Source organism: Sturnus vulgaris, chromosome 1, assembly GCF_052056855.1.
Source record: "Sturnus vulgaris isolate bStuVul1 chromosome 1, bStuVul1.hap1, whole genome shotgun sequence".
NCBI classification, from domain to species: Eukaryota; Metazoa; Chordata; class Aves; order Passeriformes; family Sturnidae; genus Sturnus; species Sturnus vulgaris.
In genome coordinates, this window is record NC_142243.1 from 19,795,517 (window position 1) to 19,815,521 (window position 20,005).

The 20,005-nt window shown below is 37.5% G+C and overlaps 1 protein-coding gene across 7 annotated transcripts in view; it reads right to left on the reverse strand.

The window, feature by feature from the left end:
* The window catches only part of CACNB2 (calcium voltage-gated channel auxiliary subunit beta 2), a 241,380-nt gene that overhangs the window by 164,997 nt on the left and 56,378 nt on the right, over nucleotides 1-20,005 (reverse strand). For 2 of the 7 annotated variants that reach the window (XM_088160817.1, XM_088160786.1), the window contains exon 1: nucleotides 10,584-10,726. The exons of 4 other annotated variants lie outside the window; for them this stretch is intronic. In XM_088160817.1, the coding sequence (XP_088016943.1) occupies nucleotides 10,584-10,631 (48 nt within the window). In that variant the 5' untranslated portion in view covers nucleotides 10,632-10,726. Of the gene's footprint in view, nucleotides 1-10,583; nucleotides 10,729-20,005 lie in introns of those variants that run through there. One more of the 7 variants, XM_088160777.1, reaches the window with a different exon arrangement.

The following is a 20,005-nucleotide window of genomic DNA, read 5'->3' on the forward strand; positions in this document are numbered from 1 at the left end:
TTGAATTCTCCCTCAACATTTGTCACTGAGGTTTAATTTCTTTCCTCCCAACATTCAGAACTCTGTGGTTAGTCTTCCTCTCAAAACAAATCTTGTTTGTTTCCTCAGAGATGCAAATATTTCATTTTTAGACAAGGTATCATTTCATGGGCTTGCCTGGTTTAACTCACACTCCTTTGCCCCAGTCAGGATAAGATTTTTTTAAATCTCTCTTTTATGCCCTTCGGTGACTTGTTGCACCTGATGTCCTCTCCTAAGGGATGTGTTGTAATTCATATGCAAACTATGCAAATACGTTAATCCTTGTAGAGAAAGACTATTACTAGAATGTAAGTAGGTTAATAAATAATGGCACAGTGACAATTCAAAAGATAAACATGACAATACTTTAACAATTACCAGCAATCATTAGACAATATAGTTAAAACAACATTTGCAAAAATTCTGCTGTCCATTTTTACTTAAATTATGGTACTGTGGTTTTAGACACATGAAAACATGTGTCTCTAATGAAATTAAACATATATCTCTAATCAAATGCGTGCAGTAGTTAACAATATTAACCATTTCCTCCACAGAAGAAGGTGCCATGAGTGCGACTCCTCTCCACCTTCTTTTTCTGTACACCTGGCAAACCTCCTCCAGGTCTGCTGACTTCTCTTTGACATCCTCTCTAACTTTCTCTTTATCATGTCTCTAATTCTTTAAGTTCAAGTAGCTTATTATTATTCCATACAAACATGATCTACATTAATCTGATTTCTTACCTCTCAATTAGACTTTTGCTGATAAGTTCTTAAAGACTTGCATGACTGAACCTTTCTTTCCTTAGCTGCTGGGGAGCAAGAACAAGCATCTTAGATTTATTTACTGATGCTGCTTTTGTATATGTCATGCTTCTTCGGCACACTTTCAGTATTCCATGAGAAAATTAAGACTAAAAAACATGAAATTAACTACACTACAACATTTTTTTTTCTTCTCCTTTGGACAACCTTTTACTATGTTTGATTCTGATTAGAAAGATAATTAATCCAATTCGTCTATCTTCTGAATCTCTTTTGCATGGCCTGCAGTGAAACAGGCCTTAGAAAGAGGGCTGCTCTTAGAAATAGTAAACTATCCAGTGTAAGTAAAATCTGTGGCTTATAATTCAATGAAAGCAATATGAAGAGTGTATTATGTAATACATGTAGCTCATATTAACAACTGGAAAAACAAGAGGTAAACAGAATATTTTTACATCAGTAAAAGCAGAGGAATCTTAGAAAAACTGCATACACAACTTACTAAAAAAACTCATGACCAGAAAACATGGGAAAAGTGTTAGCAAAGAATAAGAAAGATATTTTGACTGGGATAGTTTCTGGAAGTAACAAATGGAAATAGAGAAGCAATAAATGAAGCAAGATGTTTCTACTGTAAATAGAAGTATCAATGTCTCCTATAGTCAACCAAGCTCTGTGCACAAACCCATAAGCAGAAAAGATTATAAAATGTGAAGACTGGATGTGTTATTGCTAGAAGTCTTGTTATAAACTCTGAAATAGGCTTTACAGAGATGATGGACAAGATGAAACATTTCACCAGCTGTAGAATAAATAGGTCATTATTCCCATACAGATAGTAATTTTTATTACTCTGTAACAGATCAAAGCGTGCAAACACTACCTTCAAATTATTTATTTCCAGAAGCAGCACAAACCCCAGGAGCATTCCTTCTCTTGCATCACGCTCTAATGCCACGCAGATTGCTCCAAGCCACACTTGCACACGTGAACATAGATGCATGACTGCAAATACACACTGCAAAAGATTATTCAGCTGTTGAACAAATAGTATTTCATCCAAGTGAAACAGCAGAGTGGTTCCATCTAGAGGAAGAGTGTGTAAAAACTACTCATCCCTGGTGGCTAGCTATTTTTAAATAAAGAGTAAGCATAAACCATTACTACAGCACACTCAGTATAAAGGACCTGCTACCATAGCTCCATGAATATTTTGTTTCTTACACAAGTGTGTACTGCATGCTTGGCTAATTGGACAGAAATTATAATGTTGTAAGCATCAGAATTATTAACATCTATAATCTGGACAATCTGCTTCTATTGATGATGCAACTCAGGATTTCTGGTCTGGAATGCACATTGCTGGGTCATGTGGACCTTCTCATCTACCAACATCTTCTCCTCAGGTTCAAGGACACCAAGTCCTTCTCCTCAGGGCTGCTCTCATTCTACTCAGAATAATCTATGCCCAGCCTTTACCTGCTCTTGAGATTGCCCTGATCCAGGTGCAGGACCTTGTACTTGGTGTTATTGAAATTCATGAGGCTGGCACAGCCCCACCTCCCAGATGGAACAAGATGCCTATGGATGCCATCCCTTTCCTCCAGCTTGTGGAATGCACCACATAGTTTGTTATGTCAGCCAGCTTGCTGAGGGAGATCTCTGTGCCACAGACATCTCTGTGGATCTCTATGGATCTCTGTCCATATTGCTGACAAAGATGACCAACAGCACCAGTCCCAAAATCAACCCCTTGGCAATTTCACTCATCATTAGTCTCCACTCTGACACTGACCCACTGGCCACAGTTCTTAGAGTGCAACCATCCAGCCAATTCCATACGTGCTGAGTTATCCACGTGCCAGATCCATGGCTCCCCGGTTTAGAGACCAAGATGCTGTGCCAGACTGCATCAAATGTTTTGCACAAGTCCAGGTAGATTCATAGAATACTCTGCATTGGAAGGGACCCAAAAGAATCATTGTGTACAAATCTGAGTGAATGGCCTGTACAGGGAATGAAGCCACAACCTTGGTGTTATTAGCACCATGCTCTGACCAACTTGCCTCAGCCACCAATACTCTGATCAAGTTGTAGAAATACACTGAATCTGTCTGGCATGACTTGTTCTTAGTAAAGCCATGTTATCTATCACCAATAATACCTTTATTTCCCTTGTTCCATAACACACAGAATTATGCTTCCCCTTTTCCAGTTCATGGGAACTCCACTGGACTGCCATGACTTTTCAGAGATGATTGATAGTGGCTGGGCCATTTCACCTGGAAGTTCCCTCAGGATCCACAGATGCATTTTCCTCAGGTCTCATGGACTTTCCCACCTTCAGGTTCCTTAGATGGTCTCAGACCTAATCTGCTACAGCAGGCAGTTCTACATTTTCCCAGTCTCTGCCTTTGCCTTCTGTGACTTAGCTGGTGTGACTGGAGCATTTTTCAATGAAGAATGAGACAAAAAAGCCATTAAGTACCTCAGCCTTCATGTCCCAAGCACCCAGGTCTCCTGTTTCTGTCTAGAGAGGTCCCACATTTTCCCTTGTTTTTCTTTCATCATCAATACAAGTTTTTCTTATTGCCCTTGACATCTTTGAGCAGATTTAGTTCTACCAGAGCTTTGTTCAGAAAACTTTTCTGTATTCCTTCAACATTCCTGATGTAAGGGGATGTTTAATCACAACAGAATAATTACAAGACTTTTTCCAGAACTGTTCCTACTCAGTGAAGCACTCTTGCTATGTTCAGCACTTCATGAATCTATCTTTTCCATTCAAACCTAAAAGTGTTCTTTTATCTTCCTCTCATTTCCTTATTACCAAGTTACTAATTTTGCCACTTTGGTTTAGTATAAAGATAGTAGGAAAGACATTAAGTATGGCATTCTTCCATAGAGAATTCAGGGGACTCCATTAGTATTGTAAGACAGCCAGTTAATTTTTCATGACTTCACACTCATGTTGGAATGCCAACTTATCAGAAAATGCATTAAAATTGCCAAGAATAGTTAAATGTTTCCTCCACCATTGAAGTCAGTAAGTATTGTTCTCAAAGACCCTGTACTCAAGAAGAGGAGAAAGAAAAAGTAACAGCTGAAAGGAAAAAACATATTCAGGAAAGAACAAAAGAACCAAACCAATAGAACACTATGAACAAAAGAGAAAAACATTTTATAAAATGAGAATGGCAAAGTTCACTGCGTATGAAGTGGGAGAAAAGGCAAAGGAGAAAAAGCTGAAAAGAAATTAAGTGTGAAAATGGGTTACATTTTACTTGTAACAATCTCTTAAGCTAGTTTTAAGTGTTTATTTTTAAGAAATACTCCTTTATCCAGGTTTTGTAAAAAATAGTATATTTCTGCACACATACTGCAGCAGAATTCTCCTGACGTTTTATGGAAAGGAAATGCCCCAGGCTTCTATCCATGTGATTTTTTTCACAGCTACAGGAGGAATCACTGGTGGGTTTGGAGACAGAAGATACAAATCCCAATTCCCACTTACTATCTCCAGTCACAGACTAATCTCACTAATCACAGACCATCCAGTGACTGAAAATTTGAAACTTATTTGCAACTTATTTTCAGTAATATATCACAGGTTTCAGACCTGTGAAAAAGCCTTTTTAAAAACACCTGATCTAAATACTAACTAGAAAACTAACATTAAAATATGCATAACATTCAAGTCAAGGGTACTACTGATGGAAGAAGAGAAGTTCACAAGGGAAGCCAATTGGATGCACACATCTGAGCTTTTCTTGCCAGAAACAATGCAAATAATGCCACTACTTTGATACACCCAAATTAGCAAGGAATAACAAAATAATGTTCCATTGAAGCAACAGTGAAATAGTAATAGAATTACCAAAGAAAATATGAACTCAGTCTTAAAAGATGAGGGTAGTGAAAAATAATTAAAATGGGATTCTCTATTTCTTTGCTTCAGTATAAAATTAAAATTTTGATACTGCTGCTGCCTCGAAATTTTAAATATTTTAAATCTATTACTCAAGCAGTTACATTATACCCAGACTGAAAAAGAAATGACAGTAGGCCTTTATGGCAGATATTGTCATAGTATTTTATCCACCAGCCATACTGCTATATAGTTTCACCTCAGAATGCACAATGAGCTGCAAATGTTCCATTTAATTCTCCTAAATATAATATTATTTTTCAAAAGAAGCCCCTTTTCCTAGTTAATTAAATTCTAAGGTTGCACCTACGAAATGCAGCAAGAATTTTAAAGAAGAGAGACAAGAAACAGAGGTTTTGTAGTCCAAAAACTGTGCTATAAAATCTTTTAAATGGAGCCACAGAGTAAAAAAAAAACTATGGCCACTTAATGATGGTAAAGGAAAAACAATTGGAACAAATGTGTGATATTTCACTTGAAAGGACTGGAGCTGCAATCAAAAGAGTTTAGCTTCAATACTATTCCTCAGCATAATGAAGACAGGTTATTAGACAGATGTAAGAGAGTAAATGTAGATAAAGTGAATTTATTCGTTTTAATTTTGGAAGTGCAAAGTTTGGCAGTCCTGGTTTGGCTGATATACAATGAGTAACAGAGTCTTGGTTCAAATCACTTTCCCTTTAAATATTGCCACATTGGTTTATTCCACTTTATTCACTGACTGTCTTCTCCCCATACTACCAAAACAAAAAATAAGACAATTAGGGTACAGAAAAAATGCAAAAGGACTTCCTAGAGACAACCTAAATATAGAAAATATCCCCCCAGTTCCATAGATTATGAGTTTCTTCCTAACAGTACTGAGGCACCCAGCCTTAAGGGCAGTGCAGTCACTAAAACAAGTTAAAGGACTTCTCCCATTTCCAGCCAATTGCCTTAAGACATAAATGTAACTTTTTTATGCTAAAAGAATTCCTTTAAACGTCTTCATCAGTAAACCACAACTTGTTTATACTTTCTTTCCTCCTTCTCAGCGTGTGCTTTTCTGCCAACAATACACAAAGAAGAGAATCATGGATGTAAATTCAGTTTCAGTTTAACAACAGTTTACCCACAGCTGCCTTAGCCTGCAACTCCTCTTTGTGTCCTTGTGAACAGTTCAAACTTCCACGAAAACTGACAAAGGCAGCAATGAAGAAAAGGGGTAGATACAAGTCTGGAGCTGATGGCACAGGAATATTGGGGGGGTGGGTCACAGAAATAGCCCAGGCAGGGGCCATGTTGGACTGAGACTAATGTCAACAGAAGCAAAAGAAGTTTTGAAGTGTGAAGCAAGAATTCTGCAGGTCAAAATGAGAAGCATGGTGGAGAAGAGTGAAAAAAAGATCTACCTAGGGAAAAAAGTATAAATCAACAATGAAGAAGAGAAAGGGAGAGGGAAAGCAAAAGAAATAAAGAAAAGGACAGCACCTGCTATGATAAAGAATGATCTGGTATTAAGTGATAGATAGAAAATATTATGGTCTCAAAAGGAACAGGAAAAAAACCCCTAGCACAAATCTAACAACACCAAAAAGAGAACATTCCCTCAGGAGGTCTGAAATATCCTCCAGACACAGGCACAAAAAGCCTGACGTCTGGAGCCCACTCACTGCTGCAGGCAGAAAGCTCTCCAATTACAGTCCCCACCATTAGGAAAGAAGCATCTTGAAACAAAACCATACCGAGGTCCTTTAATTACATTGAACTAAAATACACAGGACAAGCCATACCATAAATTTCACTACTAATATTCAAATAAAGTTTATATTGTTTTGGAATGCATTTTTAAAATTTCCTTTTTAAAAATATCAAATTATAATAGTCCTTTGTTAAGATTAGAGCCAGAGTAATGAATATTTGTCTTCCAGACATCATCTTGATGCTTTATCAAATTAGTTATATATCTGAGAAAAATATTTAAAACATCAGCCCAGACTTATTATGAATAGTCCTTCCACATAAACAGAAGCATAAAAACAAAAGTGTAATTCAAGAATTCTAAAAAAGAACCAAAAAATAAAAATAAAATAAAAATCAGAAAGTCAACAACATGAGTTTTCAAACAAATCAGTATTAAATTCAGTATCTGGAAATCCAGACAGCTAAGGATTTTAAGCTATTATTTGAAGTACAATGGATACCAATCAATGGCTTGCCTATCCAGATTATTGTGTGTTGATCCTCCCTGGCCACACTCACCTACTCCTTGTTTATATAGCTGTAAAAACAGCAATAAACACGAACTCTGCAAACACACCTGCATCCAGGGAAACCAGGAGGTTCTGAGTACACTGTGATGCTCAAGGGGCTTGAAATTACCTGTCTGTATGCTCCAGCAGATGCCTTCCAGACATGGATTTGGTCCCTTCTACACACAGGGACTTGAACAGTCTTTCAAGAAACTATATAGACCCTCCTCCTTGATCTCACTTGCCATGGATTAAAAAGTTCAGTCAACTCTATTATGTTGCCACAAAACCAATTTTTCCAGTTGGGTTGGCAAGTTGAACGACACCAAATGAGACCACTCGCAGCAGAAAGAGAAGGCAGCACACATACAGTCAGGCAAAGTGGCTGACAGAATTGCTGTGCTCAGAAACATGCAGACTCTGGAATTATCTTGGATTCTGTGTTCAAACAGCCTTCACTTCCAGACTCTTCCAGGGAGAACAGAGAGCTGGAGACAGTACAAGATTTCTGAGTGACTCCCATCAGATTGCAACTTCTCCTGATGGCTGGACCAACAGTGGCCAGACTGGAGTAAAGTTTGAAAAAAAAAAATAAACTGCTCAGTCTTCAGGCTCCAGTGCTTTTAGATGTTTCATACCATGCAGGCAGTAAGAATAGTGAAAACATTTCATATAATTAGTATTAATGTTTTAAACTTCCAGAAAGACATGAGATTATTCACAAAGGACTTCACCCAGCTGTTCCTCTATACTACTCCAAATAGATCCTATTTGACAAATGGCATGACCCTATCCCACAGACATGACTGATGGAATAAGGTGAAGATACTACTTGGAATTATCTCCGGCTTTTGCCATGAAAATGCCCAGTATGAGGGTCTTTATTTCTGGAACTGAGTATTAGCATGCAGTCCATATGATGCTTCCTACCATTAGAAGATGCAGATTATTCCACACCATGTTAAACAAATTGCATTAAATGATACTTCATGCCCCCATCACCCTGATTACCCATCCAAAGAAACCACAGAAGAGGAAGAGTGGAAATTTTGTGGATTCAGGCATTACATGGTGCCAGGATGAAAGAAGAGTCAATGACCAGGCAAGCCAAGCAAGAATGCCTGAGCCAGATTTAATTTTGTTAACATTGTGCGGTCTGCACGCCACTCATTAACTGCAAAACTTGGAGAGGAGGTAAAGATGGATACAACCCATCAAGGCCTTCAGTTTTATCCCAGCACACAGAGGCAGGGCTAATCTCTGTGCATGACAGTCCAACATGCAGGAGATCACAGAAAGGAGCAATATATCAATACAAGTATCTTCTCTACCAACAATGCTGCTCCTCCAAAGAAACAATAGGAGCCTGTGTACTAAGGGTAGATAGAGGTGTATTCCAGACCCAAAACATCACCAAAGGGATTGATTATGCCTAAGATTTGCACAAATTTTAGGACCCAGATCAGAATGAGCTGTATTGCTGGCACACAACAGACAGTTACGTTTGGTCATACGTTCAGTTACATAAAGTACCTAAACTCCCCCAAAAAATAAAAAAAAGCCAAACCTAAACTTCCAAGATCATTCACAACTACTATTCATAAGTAACTTCAGAACTGTAAACTAATAACCCAGAATAAAAGTCTAATGCTTTTCCCCAGTGATTCAGACGTTAATAAAAAGGGTCATATCGTGGCTCACTTTAATTTCAGTGCTTTCATCCCAAAAGAATCACACAGTACAACCTCAATTAGTCCAATGCCATAGGGAGTGCCAAAAAGAATTTAATAATAACAGGTTTGGATAATCAAGGATTCAAACAACAGAGAGAATTTTCATTGTAATTAAGTTATTTAAGAACACGGTCATCTTTCACGTAATAGCATTCAGACCAAAAAGATCAAGGGCAAACTTCATTTCATAAGAGTGAGCAACCTTCTCTTTTATAAACACTTAGTGAGATATTCAGAATATCACGAGGTCCATCAGCTTTGCACAATACCCTTTATACAAAAAAGGTACAAACTTTATTACTTTATAAAACACCCACTAAGCACCTTTCTCTCTCTTACCCACAAACATCAAGAAATTATGGATTTAATGGGATTCTGTCTAGATAATACTAGTCAGAGTGGCTGGTGGTACTGCTAAGTAACAGTAACAAGGAGAAAAGAAAGGATGGGTGATGCATCTCAAGAGGTCATTATTATCATATGCCCTAAACTCCACAGACACGGAGGAGCTAACAAGAAGTGTTTTCAATGTAGTTATATTTCAACTTCTGTACAATTCTGGAATTATCAAGTAAGTATCTGCATAAGTGATATACAAGTTTTGATTTTATACTGAATTGATGGTTAAAAGTAACTATATATTGTGTTTTGCATAATTTATACAAAATACAGTACTGTTTAAGTTCTTTCCTTTATCTCATCTGATACTCCATAATCCTGCCTGCTTCTTATAGTATCAACTGTTGCAACTGAAAAAAAAATACACTCAAAGTCAAATTAGCTTTGTGCAAAACAACTATGACCACACTCACATTTCCAGTTTACATCTCTGCAATTTGTTCTGAAGGAAAGACAGGGTTTTTTAAATATTCAGTTCTCTTCATCAACCCCCTACACAAACTTTGATTTAGATTGCACCTATTTATGACCTTGCTTGCGCTGTGGTCAATTTTTAAGCATTTCTAAAAGACTTTTCTATGGCACAGAAAAACCCACAGTAATTCTGACAAACGAAATATATCTCCTGATATCTTTGCTCGTTTCTTGTGCAACAAGCTACAAGCTGCTTGTTGCTAATAGTCAGCAATTTCAATTTGCTGATCCTGATCATTGCAACCTCCTGTTTCTTATCCTGTCTGACAACTGAACAGAAGAATACAAGAGGAATGTTAAAACATAAATTAATTACGTGAGGGTAATCATGTCAGCTGAGTATAGTTCAGATATATTTCTGATCTTTTTCATTACTAATACTTAAGCTTTGGTGCTGGCCTTCCTTGGAATTTATTGGAGACAGCCATTTTGCAAGACAGAGCAGTCATATCATACCTGAGTATTGAAACACCCTGTTCTGGAAAGCAAATACACCATGCAAAACATCAGGCCACTGTACTTCTGCCACTGTACTAACTGCTCTTTTTCAAAAGAAATATCTAACAAGATTATTTGCACATTTCCTCAGGGTCTTTCCAATAATTTTTGTTCCCAGCCCATAATTGCTTATAACTTTAACTGATTTTCAGTTATGATATATGGATAAGTAGAGATGTCCTTTTCTAATGACTCCACTTACACAGAGCCACTAGCAAGAATAAATACATTATTTAAAAGAAGAAGTCAGAATGGTCAGGCTTCCAGTCTTTTAATACTACAGGTATTTTTTTTTTTTTAAAAACACATCCTTGAGAACATGAACAAGTTACAAGAAAATAGACGGCAAGACTCATACTTGTTAAAAAGATCCGTGTGTCTGGGCTGTAAAAACTTACTTCACAGGTACTTAGTGCTCTGGTCATTGATTCAGCTATGCATTAAAATACCTGCCTCAGTCATGCCACACCATCTAATATATTAGGAGTGGAACATACAAGCCAACATCATTCTAATAGGAATGAAAACTTACATAGGAAACCCGTACTCGCCGTCGGTGCACCAGCCCACAGCACTGCATGAAGAGGACAGCAGGCAGCAATCAGCGTGTGCTTTCACCGAGCCTCCGTCATTCCTGTCTCCTCTGAGACACTGTCCATTGCTCTTCACTTTTCAGTCCCAGGTGCAAGGGAACAGGTAGCAAAACGGTCACCCTTCAGCTCCAAAACTATCCCTTTAAATTATCATGACGACAGATGAAACTTACTTTCTCTGAGTAAATCAATCTCTTCTGTTTCCGATGATTTAAAAAGAAAGGTAGGAAAAAAAAAAACCCAACAAAAATCCAGAGGCACGTCTTTATTTCCTCAGCATCCAGTTATTGCAAAGCAAATTCCAGATTCCTGTACATCCTTTACTACACGTGGCGTAAGGCTTGTATGAACCATTCTGAACTTAGGAGAGACAGAGACATAACAGGATCTTTATATCTCAGACTACTGCAACCTCGGCTTTCTGAAGGTCTCTTACTGCTGCTGCTGCCGCTGCTGCTGTTGTTATTGCTGCTGCTGCTGCTGCTATTACAGCTTTCTTCCCAAAGCACAAACCAGCAACAGCATCCTTGCTTCAGCATTACCTCTGCTCTACCTTAGGCATATCTGATTTGTTATTTAACCCTTCCCAACAGCCTGGAAAAACGACGGAGTCTAGACTTTAATCCACTCTGGATTCGTGAGACTACAGAACCACCCTCCAAACAGGCAGATGCTTTGTCTGGCGAGACGTGTTTCACATGAATTGGAGGCAGGACTGCTCAGTGGCCTTGCTACCTGACTTGCATCAGAGGCACAGTCTCCTCTGCTGATATTGTTTACAAAAAGAACTCGACAGAACATTAAAACTCTGAATACGCACTTAGAGAACTAATTAAATACTTGGATAATTGAGACTTACAGATAATGATTTTGAAAAGACAAATATAATGAAAATTATTATCCGTAAAGCAATAAGGGGACACTTCTGAAATCAGGCCAGATTAAATTAACCTGTTTATGATCACAGTTCATCACTTTTCTTATGGGAGAGACTGAGTATTCCAATACTGAAAAGGCTTAATAGCTACATTATATCTAAAAACTCCATCCTTAACTACTTTATGGCAGTGATCTAAGAGTCTCAAACATCTCCAGTACTGTGCATCTCCTGCCAGATGAATAGATGAGGCACTTTTTTTAACACTGAGGTATACTTAACTCTTTCAGCACTGGCATTTTGCTGAAAACTAGGATAAGTAATGGAATTAAAAGAGTTATTAATAAAATAATAGTTATCATTACTAAAATAATACTTGTAATATTAACTACAAGTTATAACTACAAGTATTATTATACTACAATATTATTTAAAGTTGCAATGAGAAAATCAGAGGTTATACTATTAGAGATTAAGCTATCTCTATCCTGTCTTTATGCAGGTTCTGATACGATGACTAATGAAAGGCTTAAATCTTCCCAAGAAGGTAAAGAAAAGAAAACTGGTACTCCTCAGAGATTGGTTTGGATTTAAGCTTGAAACAGGGGACTCCAAAGAAGGCAAGCTGTGTGTGGGCAAAATTATTATTATTATTATTATTATTATTATTATTATTATTATTATTATTATTATTATTGTTATTCACAGATACTCAAGCCAGTTGAATGGTCAGAGTTTTATTCCAGTGTAAGGTAAGGGGTTTGCCTATTGGAGTAGGAAGCCCTCTGACTGTGATGAAATCATGTAATGAAGAGTTAACATTTAAAAACCCAAAGTCTGGTAACTAAAATTCACCCCCTGCCAATTTCAAGAACACTTATTTTTCATATGCAACATCCCTATTAAAACAACAAAAATCAGTGGTGCTAAGCATCTCTGTGTCTTTGGGGACAAAAATGCTTGTTTAGCCTCTCAAATATCACCAGCTAGATCGGTTTGGGTGGGGGTTTTTTGTATTTTCTTTTTCATTTCAACTAATAACCATCCATCTCTATGGACACCAATGGGCTGACTAGTCCTTTCAAGTCAAATGTACTTTTGGTGTAAAGCCACAATTGTTAGTGAAGATGTATTGCTGATAACTCATCTCAGCTGGACCTGCAGATGCTCTCAGCATCTTAAAAAAATATAATAAGACTAATAAAATTAAAAACAGGAAATTGTGGATGTAAGGACCTAATATATACACCTAAATCTAAGTTATCTTTATTCTACCTCCTACCTCACAGTCTGATATATATTGATTTATCTTTAGCAGAAGAACAGAAGTTGGTACTTCCCAGTGACCCATAAGGAAGTGTCCTTGTAGCAATTTCACAGTTCAAAAGCAGAATATCAGATCAATAAGCAATGAAGACCATTAATCTTTTCAGACTAGGACTGCTTAGAGTTATTCTAATAAAACCATTAATAATAGCAATAATGATAACTAGCAGGAAGAACAAAGCATTTTGAAGTAGGACATGCTTTACCATAAAAAAGTATCACTTTTCAAAAGAGCTAATGAAATCAATTTAGACAGAAAAATGCAGAGGTAGCTTACATATGTATGCAATAACCAGTTCACTAAATTCTCTCATTATAATGACTATTTTTACTCTTGGGGAAGATCCAGACATAAAATAACACAAATATAAAAGCCATGCATCAAGTATATGTTATACATTCAACTCGTTTTAAAGAATTGCAAAACTTATTTGGAAATTACCAATAATATTGCCTTCACATAAGTGTTTCTTGCACTGGTAAGGAAACAATAATAGAGGTAGCAATTAATTTTAGAAGTTTCAATTGTTTCTGAGGAACGTAAGTCCATCTATGTTTTTAATTCTTCCTCAAATTCACCAAGATTCCCAGCAACCACGAACATGTCTTACAAAGCCAGTATCAGAACTCTTACTCAAATTAGTCTGCAACTATTCTCACAATCAAAGACTTCATAATTTACCCATTAAATCTCTCCTTTCAACACAGGCAGGAAAATTGTTTGGTTGTCTCTCTCCCTTCCTACTCCCAATTACTAAAATACTTTGTCATGCCTCTACGTCAAACAATTACCAAAGACAATTTTTAAAATGTGAGTCTGTGTTGCTTTTTACGGAGATGTAAGGAAAGGATGACTATATGGGGATAGAAGGGACACAAGTCAAACTCATCAAATTGAAATCCAGTAAAATTTTGTGTTCAGCAAATATGACTTTGCCACAGTCCCTGTAGGACAATGCAGTGAATACAGAATCAGACAACTTACATTTTCTGTTAAATAAAAAAAACCCAAGTTACCTTAAACTGAAAGTGCAACAAGGCATCTAACCCAAAAATAATTTTAAAACCCTGAAAATCTCACTGAAAGATAGAAAACTACCAAGCCAGTAAAAGAAATTTATTCCCTTCTCTAACATGGAAACAAAAGCAACTCTATGAGTCTTGTTTTTCTTGTGATATGTTTTTGCAATGACCTTTCAGTTAGCCATTATCATTAAGACAATACCAAGGTTAATGTAGTCAAGGATTGATTTTATTTTTGCATACAGGGCAAAATGATAGCACCTTCAAAAAAGGAGCTTATCAGACACATACAAAATATTTTAAAGACTTGTGCAGGCACTTGGCGAGCAGGAAAAAACAGTGAAATATATACCAACAGATACAATAAATAAGGAGAAAATTTAGAAGTGTTTTGAAGTAATCAGTGAGGCTAGTTTTTCAGTTTTTAGATGCAGCTTCTCCAAAGCTAAAAGAGCATGGAAGAAAGGACAAAAGTTCTTATCTGAAATTAAATGAATAGGCTGGCATGGAAAGGGAAATAGGAATGAACCTTTAGAAAGTAAATGAGTGATACAGCTATCTGTGTTGTCCTCAAGTGCTTCATTTCACAGGTTATATAAACTGAAGGGTGGGGAAAGAAAAAGAGGCTGTCACAGAAGAGTTATCATTTACTTTGATTGGTTTCTTCAGCTAACCAGTATTGTCTGGGTGAAGCCTTTGCCAGCTCACAGTCAACTCAAGTTCATGGCCAGATCTTCCATAATGTGATCAAGTGACTGTCCAGAGATAATGAGATGGATCTGAAGTGTTCAGTGCCAGCAAGCTCAAGGCACTGCTTCCCTAGCTACCTCAAATGGCATTGCATCCACTCCAAAGGAAAGCAATGGCAAAATAAAACCATGCTGACTCCTTCTTCTGGATGAAAAAAACCCAAAACACAAGACACAACCTGCCCTTCCAAACCCTCTATAAAAGATCACAGAAAAAATTACTGTCAACCCTATGGTGGATCCTTCAAGATCCTTTACAGATAAGTTCCACTACATTATTATTTCAATTTATCCACTGAAGGGTTGAGGCAGGAAAGCACCTGCTGCAGATCACTGAGTCCAACCCTCTGGGCAGAGCAGGCTCAGCTGGAACAGGCTGCTCAGGGCCATATCTGAGTTTCACGTTACCTCCAAGGATGAAGGCTCCATAAGTTTTCAGGGCAACCTGTTAAAGTGCTTGACTATCCCCACGGGAATGAAAAGGCTTTATCTTACATTTAACTACAATTGCATGTATTTTCTGGCTCTTGGATTGACTCACTCTAGAATGTCCATGTCCCTCTTGTCCTGGGGAACCCAGAAGTGGATGAAGCATTCCAGATTTGTATCACCAGTGCTGAGCAGAGAGAGGTCATCTCCTACCTGCTGGCAGCACTTTTCCTAACACAGCCTAGAAGGCTGGTGACCTTTGCTGCAAGTACACATTGCTGGCTCATGCTCCCTTGGATTCCATCAGGATCCCAGGGCCTTTCCTGCAAAGCTCCTTTGTGGACCATAAGTGCATGAGGCTGTTTTCTTCTGGGTGGACAATGTTGCCTTTCCCTTTGTTGAACTTCATGAGGCTCCTGTCAGACCATTTATCCAGCCTGTTAAGGTCCATGTGGATGGCAGCACAACCCTCTAATTTATCACCCACTTCTCCCAGTTTTGTAGCATCAGCAAACTTGCTGAGGGTATGCTCTGCATAAATCACCCAGACAATTAAATAAAGAGGTTAAACTGTACTGGCTCCAGGACCACCCTAGGGGCACAAAACTGGTGACTGGATTCCAGTCTGGGCTGGACTTCATGCTGCTAAACACAGTTTAGTCTGGCAGTTCTGACAGGTTTCCATCCACTTACTCATTCCATCATCACTTTGTGTATGAGGATGTGCTGGGAAACACCTTGTAAAACCTCACCAGAGGCAGGATAACCAGCATCCACCCTTCTACTCTTGTCTTCTAAGCCATTTATCTCATCATAAAAGGCTGCCAAGGTTGTCAAGCCTGATTTGCCCTCTGTAAATGTATGCTGACTCCTCCCAGTCATCCACTTATCCCTCACATGTTTAATCATGGTTTCCAGCACTTCCACAGGGATCAAAGGAAAGGTGACCAGCCTCTAGCTGCTCAGATCCTCCTTCTTCTTTTCACCCTTCTCACCCTGCTTATATTTGCTTTCTTCCAGTCCCTAAAAACTTTCCCTAATCAGGATGACTCTTAAAAGATTATTAAGATCCAATTTACTGGGCTGTCAGCTTTGTGGTATGGATATTCAGTGTAAGTCACAGTCCATCAGAAAGGCCTCGCCCCTAAAATGTCACACACACATTTAAGTCTGATTTTACCAGTTGCATCATAACTTCAGTCTAAGCATGTAAATAGATTCCTAAATTGACATCAAAATAATCAATTTTCTTCTAACTTTAATCCTTTTAAAGCTTTTCAGGCTCACTTCTTAGCAGTTTATCAGAGACAGGGCTTTTGAAATAATGTATTATTTTTTGCTAAATGTTTTTGGCATATTGGTCAGTCTTTATATAGATTAAATTACTTATTTCCATTTAACATGAAGAACTTCAGAGAAGCTGATTTGAGATTTTTTAAGCCATTCAGTACCTACAAATAAAACATTTTAAGTATTTAAGCATCTGTGCTAAACTGGAAGGGCCTATGGTGACAGAGAAATCATAACAAAAACATCTCAGACTTTTTGGCAGAATAAGCTGTTTCTGAATCCCTCCGTTTTCTAAACTGTAGAGAAAGTGATGTAGTCCTTCCCCCTTAAAAATCAAAACCAAATCAAAAAACTTACTTTGCTTACAAAGTTACAGGTAAAAAACCTGTATGAGAGTCTCAAAACCAGCTCAACTTTAACAAAGCATTTCCTATATATTGTGCAATAAACCACACACGAAGAAGGAAAAAAAAGAAAAATTTGGCTCTCAGAAACAGCTGGACATAACTTAAGAAAATTATTTCTCTCAAGGGGTGTCATCTTTCTCCACATGACATTTTACTGACCACGTGCTCTACTCAGTTCTTCCCAAGGCTTTTCAAGAACTTGCTTTTGTGGATGTCTAACTCTTCCACTGCTTGAAAGACCATAACAGTGTTCCTCAGTCAGCTGCTTTTTCAACAGTATTCCAAACTGATAACTCTACTGTATCATCCATATATGATCTCTATTGTCCAGTAAAAAAACTAAGTAACTAAATTTACTGTAAAAAAATACTCAATACTAGCTCAAGAATTCCACATTCAGATAACATTTTTAAATAATAGTTTGCTGATTTAATCACTGACAATGAGCTTTTACAAAGTATGGCTCCCATCTTCCTGTCTTGCATCAGAAAAGAATGTTGTTGACTTTTTATTCATGTTACAAATGCCTTCTCTTCCAGCGTTTCTCTGGAAAAGAGTATCAGTGCTAAGGAGTCTCTATGTTCATTAAAAGAGTCTCATGCTGGCTGCCTCTACCTCAGAGCTGTATTGCTCAATGTTTAATTTTATTTTCTTTTAAAACTGCTGAAGTTGCATGCAACTATTTCTAAACAGACTGAAAAAGAGCAAAACCCTTTCAATCTGAAATATTTTGATTTAGTAACCTATCACTATGCTATTTTTGCTGGTTTACATGTATTAACTAGCAATATTTAGATCTTGCTTAAAACATCCATGCACACGTAATTACTGAGCAAAAATAACTTAAATAATTTTTAAATTATCCTTTAATAAAACAGTCTCTCAGAGTTGATCCTGAAAAGAAGCAATGTATGCAAACCCTACTGTGCCTGTTCATCTAGAGATGTAAAGCAAACTGCAACATTTTCAAGGTCATTTTTCAATGTTAAAAGCTCTCCAAAGACAGATAATAAACCATTTCCTTCAGACGATCACTAACCTAGGTTTATATGAATCCATCAAGCTATCATCCAAGCTGTAGCTGTTCTCATACAGATTTACATCAGAGAATTGCAACCAGCAAGTTCATAGTTTAAACTTTGACTTGTTTGAAACTGATTTCCTAAAAAGTTAAACAAATAAAATAAAATAATTCTTACAACATCAGGCATAAAATTCTGGAATTTGCTGCCACTGGCAGTACCACAGACATTACTGGAGAAGAGGGGACAAATTCAAGGACAGCAGTCACATAAACTGACACAAATGCTAGTCAAGGACATAGCCTCCATAAAACCAAGGAAAACAAGGGCCCTCAAAAAGCCAACAGGCTGTCAGACACTAACTAGCAAAAATTTAACTACAGTCAGAGATAGACTACTGTGCTAGAAGGACCATCACTTTAATGCAGGAGGAGATTTTATGTGATCTGGTATCCACCCTATCTTTTTTAAAGGGATTTCTGCTTACAGACACATTGTTTTCACATCAGCTGAGTTTCTTTATGTCTCATTGTTCCCTTTGCCTGCAGTTCATTCTGTCTCTTTTAATCCAGAAACATCAACTGTATTTCAACTTTTTTTTCTAGTGATTCTGTACTTGGATCCATCACCCTCTGTAGTGGCAGCCTGCTTTTTGGGTTTTCCTGTCAGACAGGTGAACACACCATGTTTCTATGTGGTATTCTCTCTTTTAGCTCCAACTTGTCTCCAGTCCTACTGTTTCCACTGACAACTGGGGTATGTTCTGCCCCCAGTTCAGGTCACATCATGCATATACAGATGCTATCAGAAATCTCATTAGCAACGCACATTTGGCTGTTTTTACACCCAGTCATCTTTGTTTTCTCCTTCATGTGAAGGTCATCTCTCATGCCATCTCAGATACTATCAGCACCTCTCCCTTGTCCCCAGCTCAAAAGTCAAGGACTTGTTTCCTTCTCATTAAAGACAATCTGAACTCCCGCCTCCCTTTTTTTCTGCTTCTATGTCTACTCGTTCCTGTACTTTAGGGAATTATTGAACAAGTTCCAAAAGTTAAATAACTTGCTACACTGAACCTGATAATATGAATGCTATGAAATATTAAGAAGATGTCCATGCTATATCTTATTAGTTTCAGTTTCTTATTGTATGCAGAATGCTTTCTTGGCTGTATTTTGATCAAGATGCATGATAGCTTTCCCAAAGCTCTTCAGATAAATTTTTTAGGGAACTAAGCTTTACGTAATTCTCTGATTCTTCCTTTCATGCAGCAGATCCTCCTCCCTTTCACCACCTCATCAGATTCTCCACTTGTCAGACTATATAATTCAAAGACTGGAAATTTAAGGATATTTTCTACAGGCTTGGCAACTACTAGAAGATGGATACAGTAAGAGATACGCACACCCATGATAATTGCAAAATCATATTAAATTATAAATAAGCATCTCATGCTTTGCCACAATACTATATCATGCTTACATGTGTAGGAAGTCACCACACATATACCTTGAAAGAGTCACAGCACAAGCTGCTACTTGCCTAGAAAGAATTATTGGGATATATAACATAAAAAGGACATAGAACAAAAGAAAATCATGATTCTGAAGCTCCGCTGCTCAGACAACAGCTACTTTTTTCCTTTGGACTTTTCAAGAGAGACTGAAAGACAATATTTCATGTCTAAAAAATTATTTGCTGCAATCATATTTTTCAAAATTAAATATCAAATTTAATTTCAAATGATCGTGTTATGGATAAAGATGTACTTTTTTTCTGTTGAAAGAATTAATTTTCCCTCAACACCTCTCTTTAAGCCAATTTCTCCTAAGCGTAAACAAGGTCAGCTCAAAGTATATGAGAAAAAAAAAAAAAAGAGGAAACATTTCTGGGTTTAAAAAAAAAAAAAAAAAGGGCGGGGGGAAAGGAGGTTTACAGACAAATTGGGGAAGTCCCTGCCTGTGTCTTTGTGCAGTCCAGAGGGAAGATGTCAGATGGAACACTGTCCAGAGGTTTTAGGGGTCATTACTGCACCCACCACACATTTCTTGCCTACTGCAGCTGTTCACAGCACCTGTGCTACCGCAGGGTAGGAAGGCTGAGGAAATAGCTGTTACAGAGTTTCTGTTTTAGCAGAATTTCACAGGAATATAGGCAATACAACATACAAAATTACAATTTACAGCCAGCTTAATTTCTATTTCTTTTGGACTTAGTTCTGTATCAGAACTAGGAGCA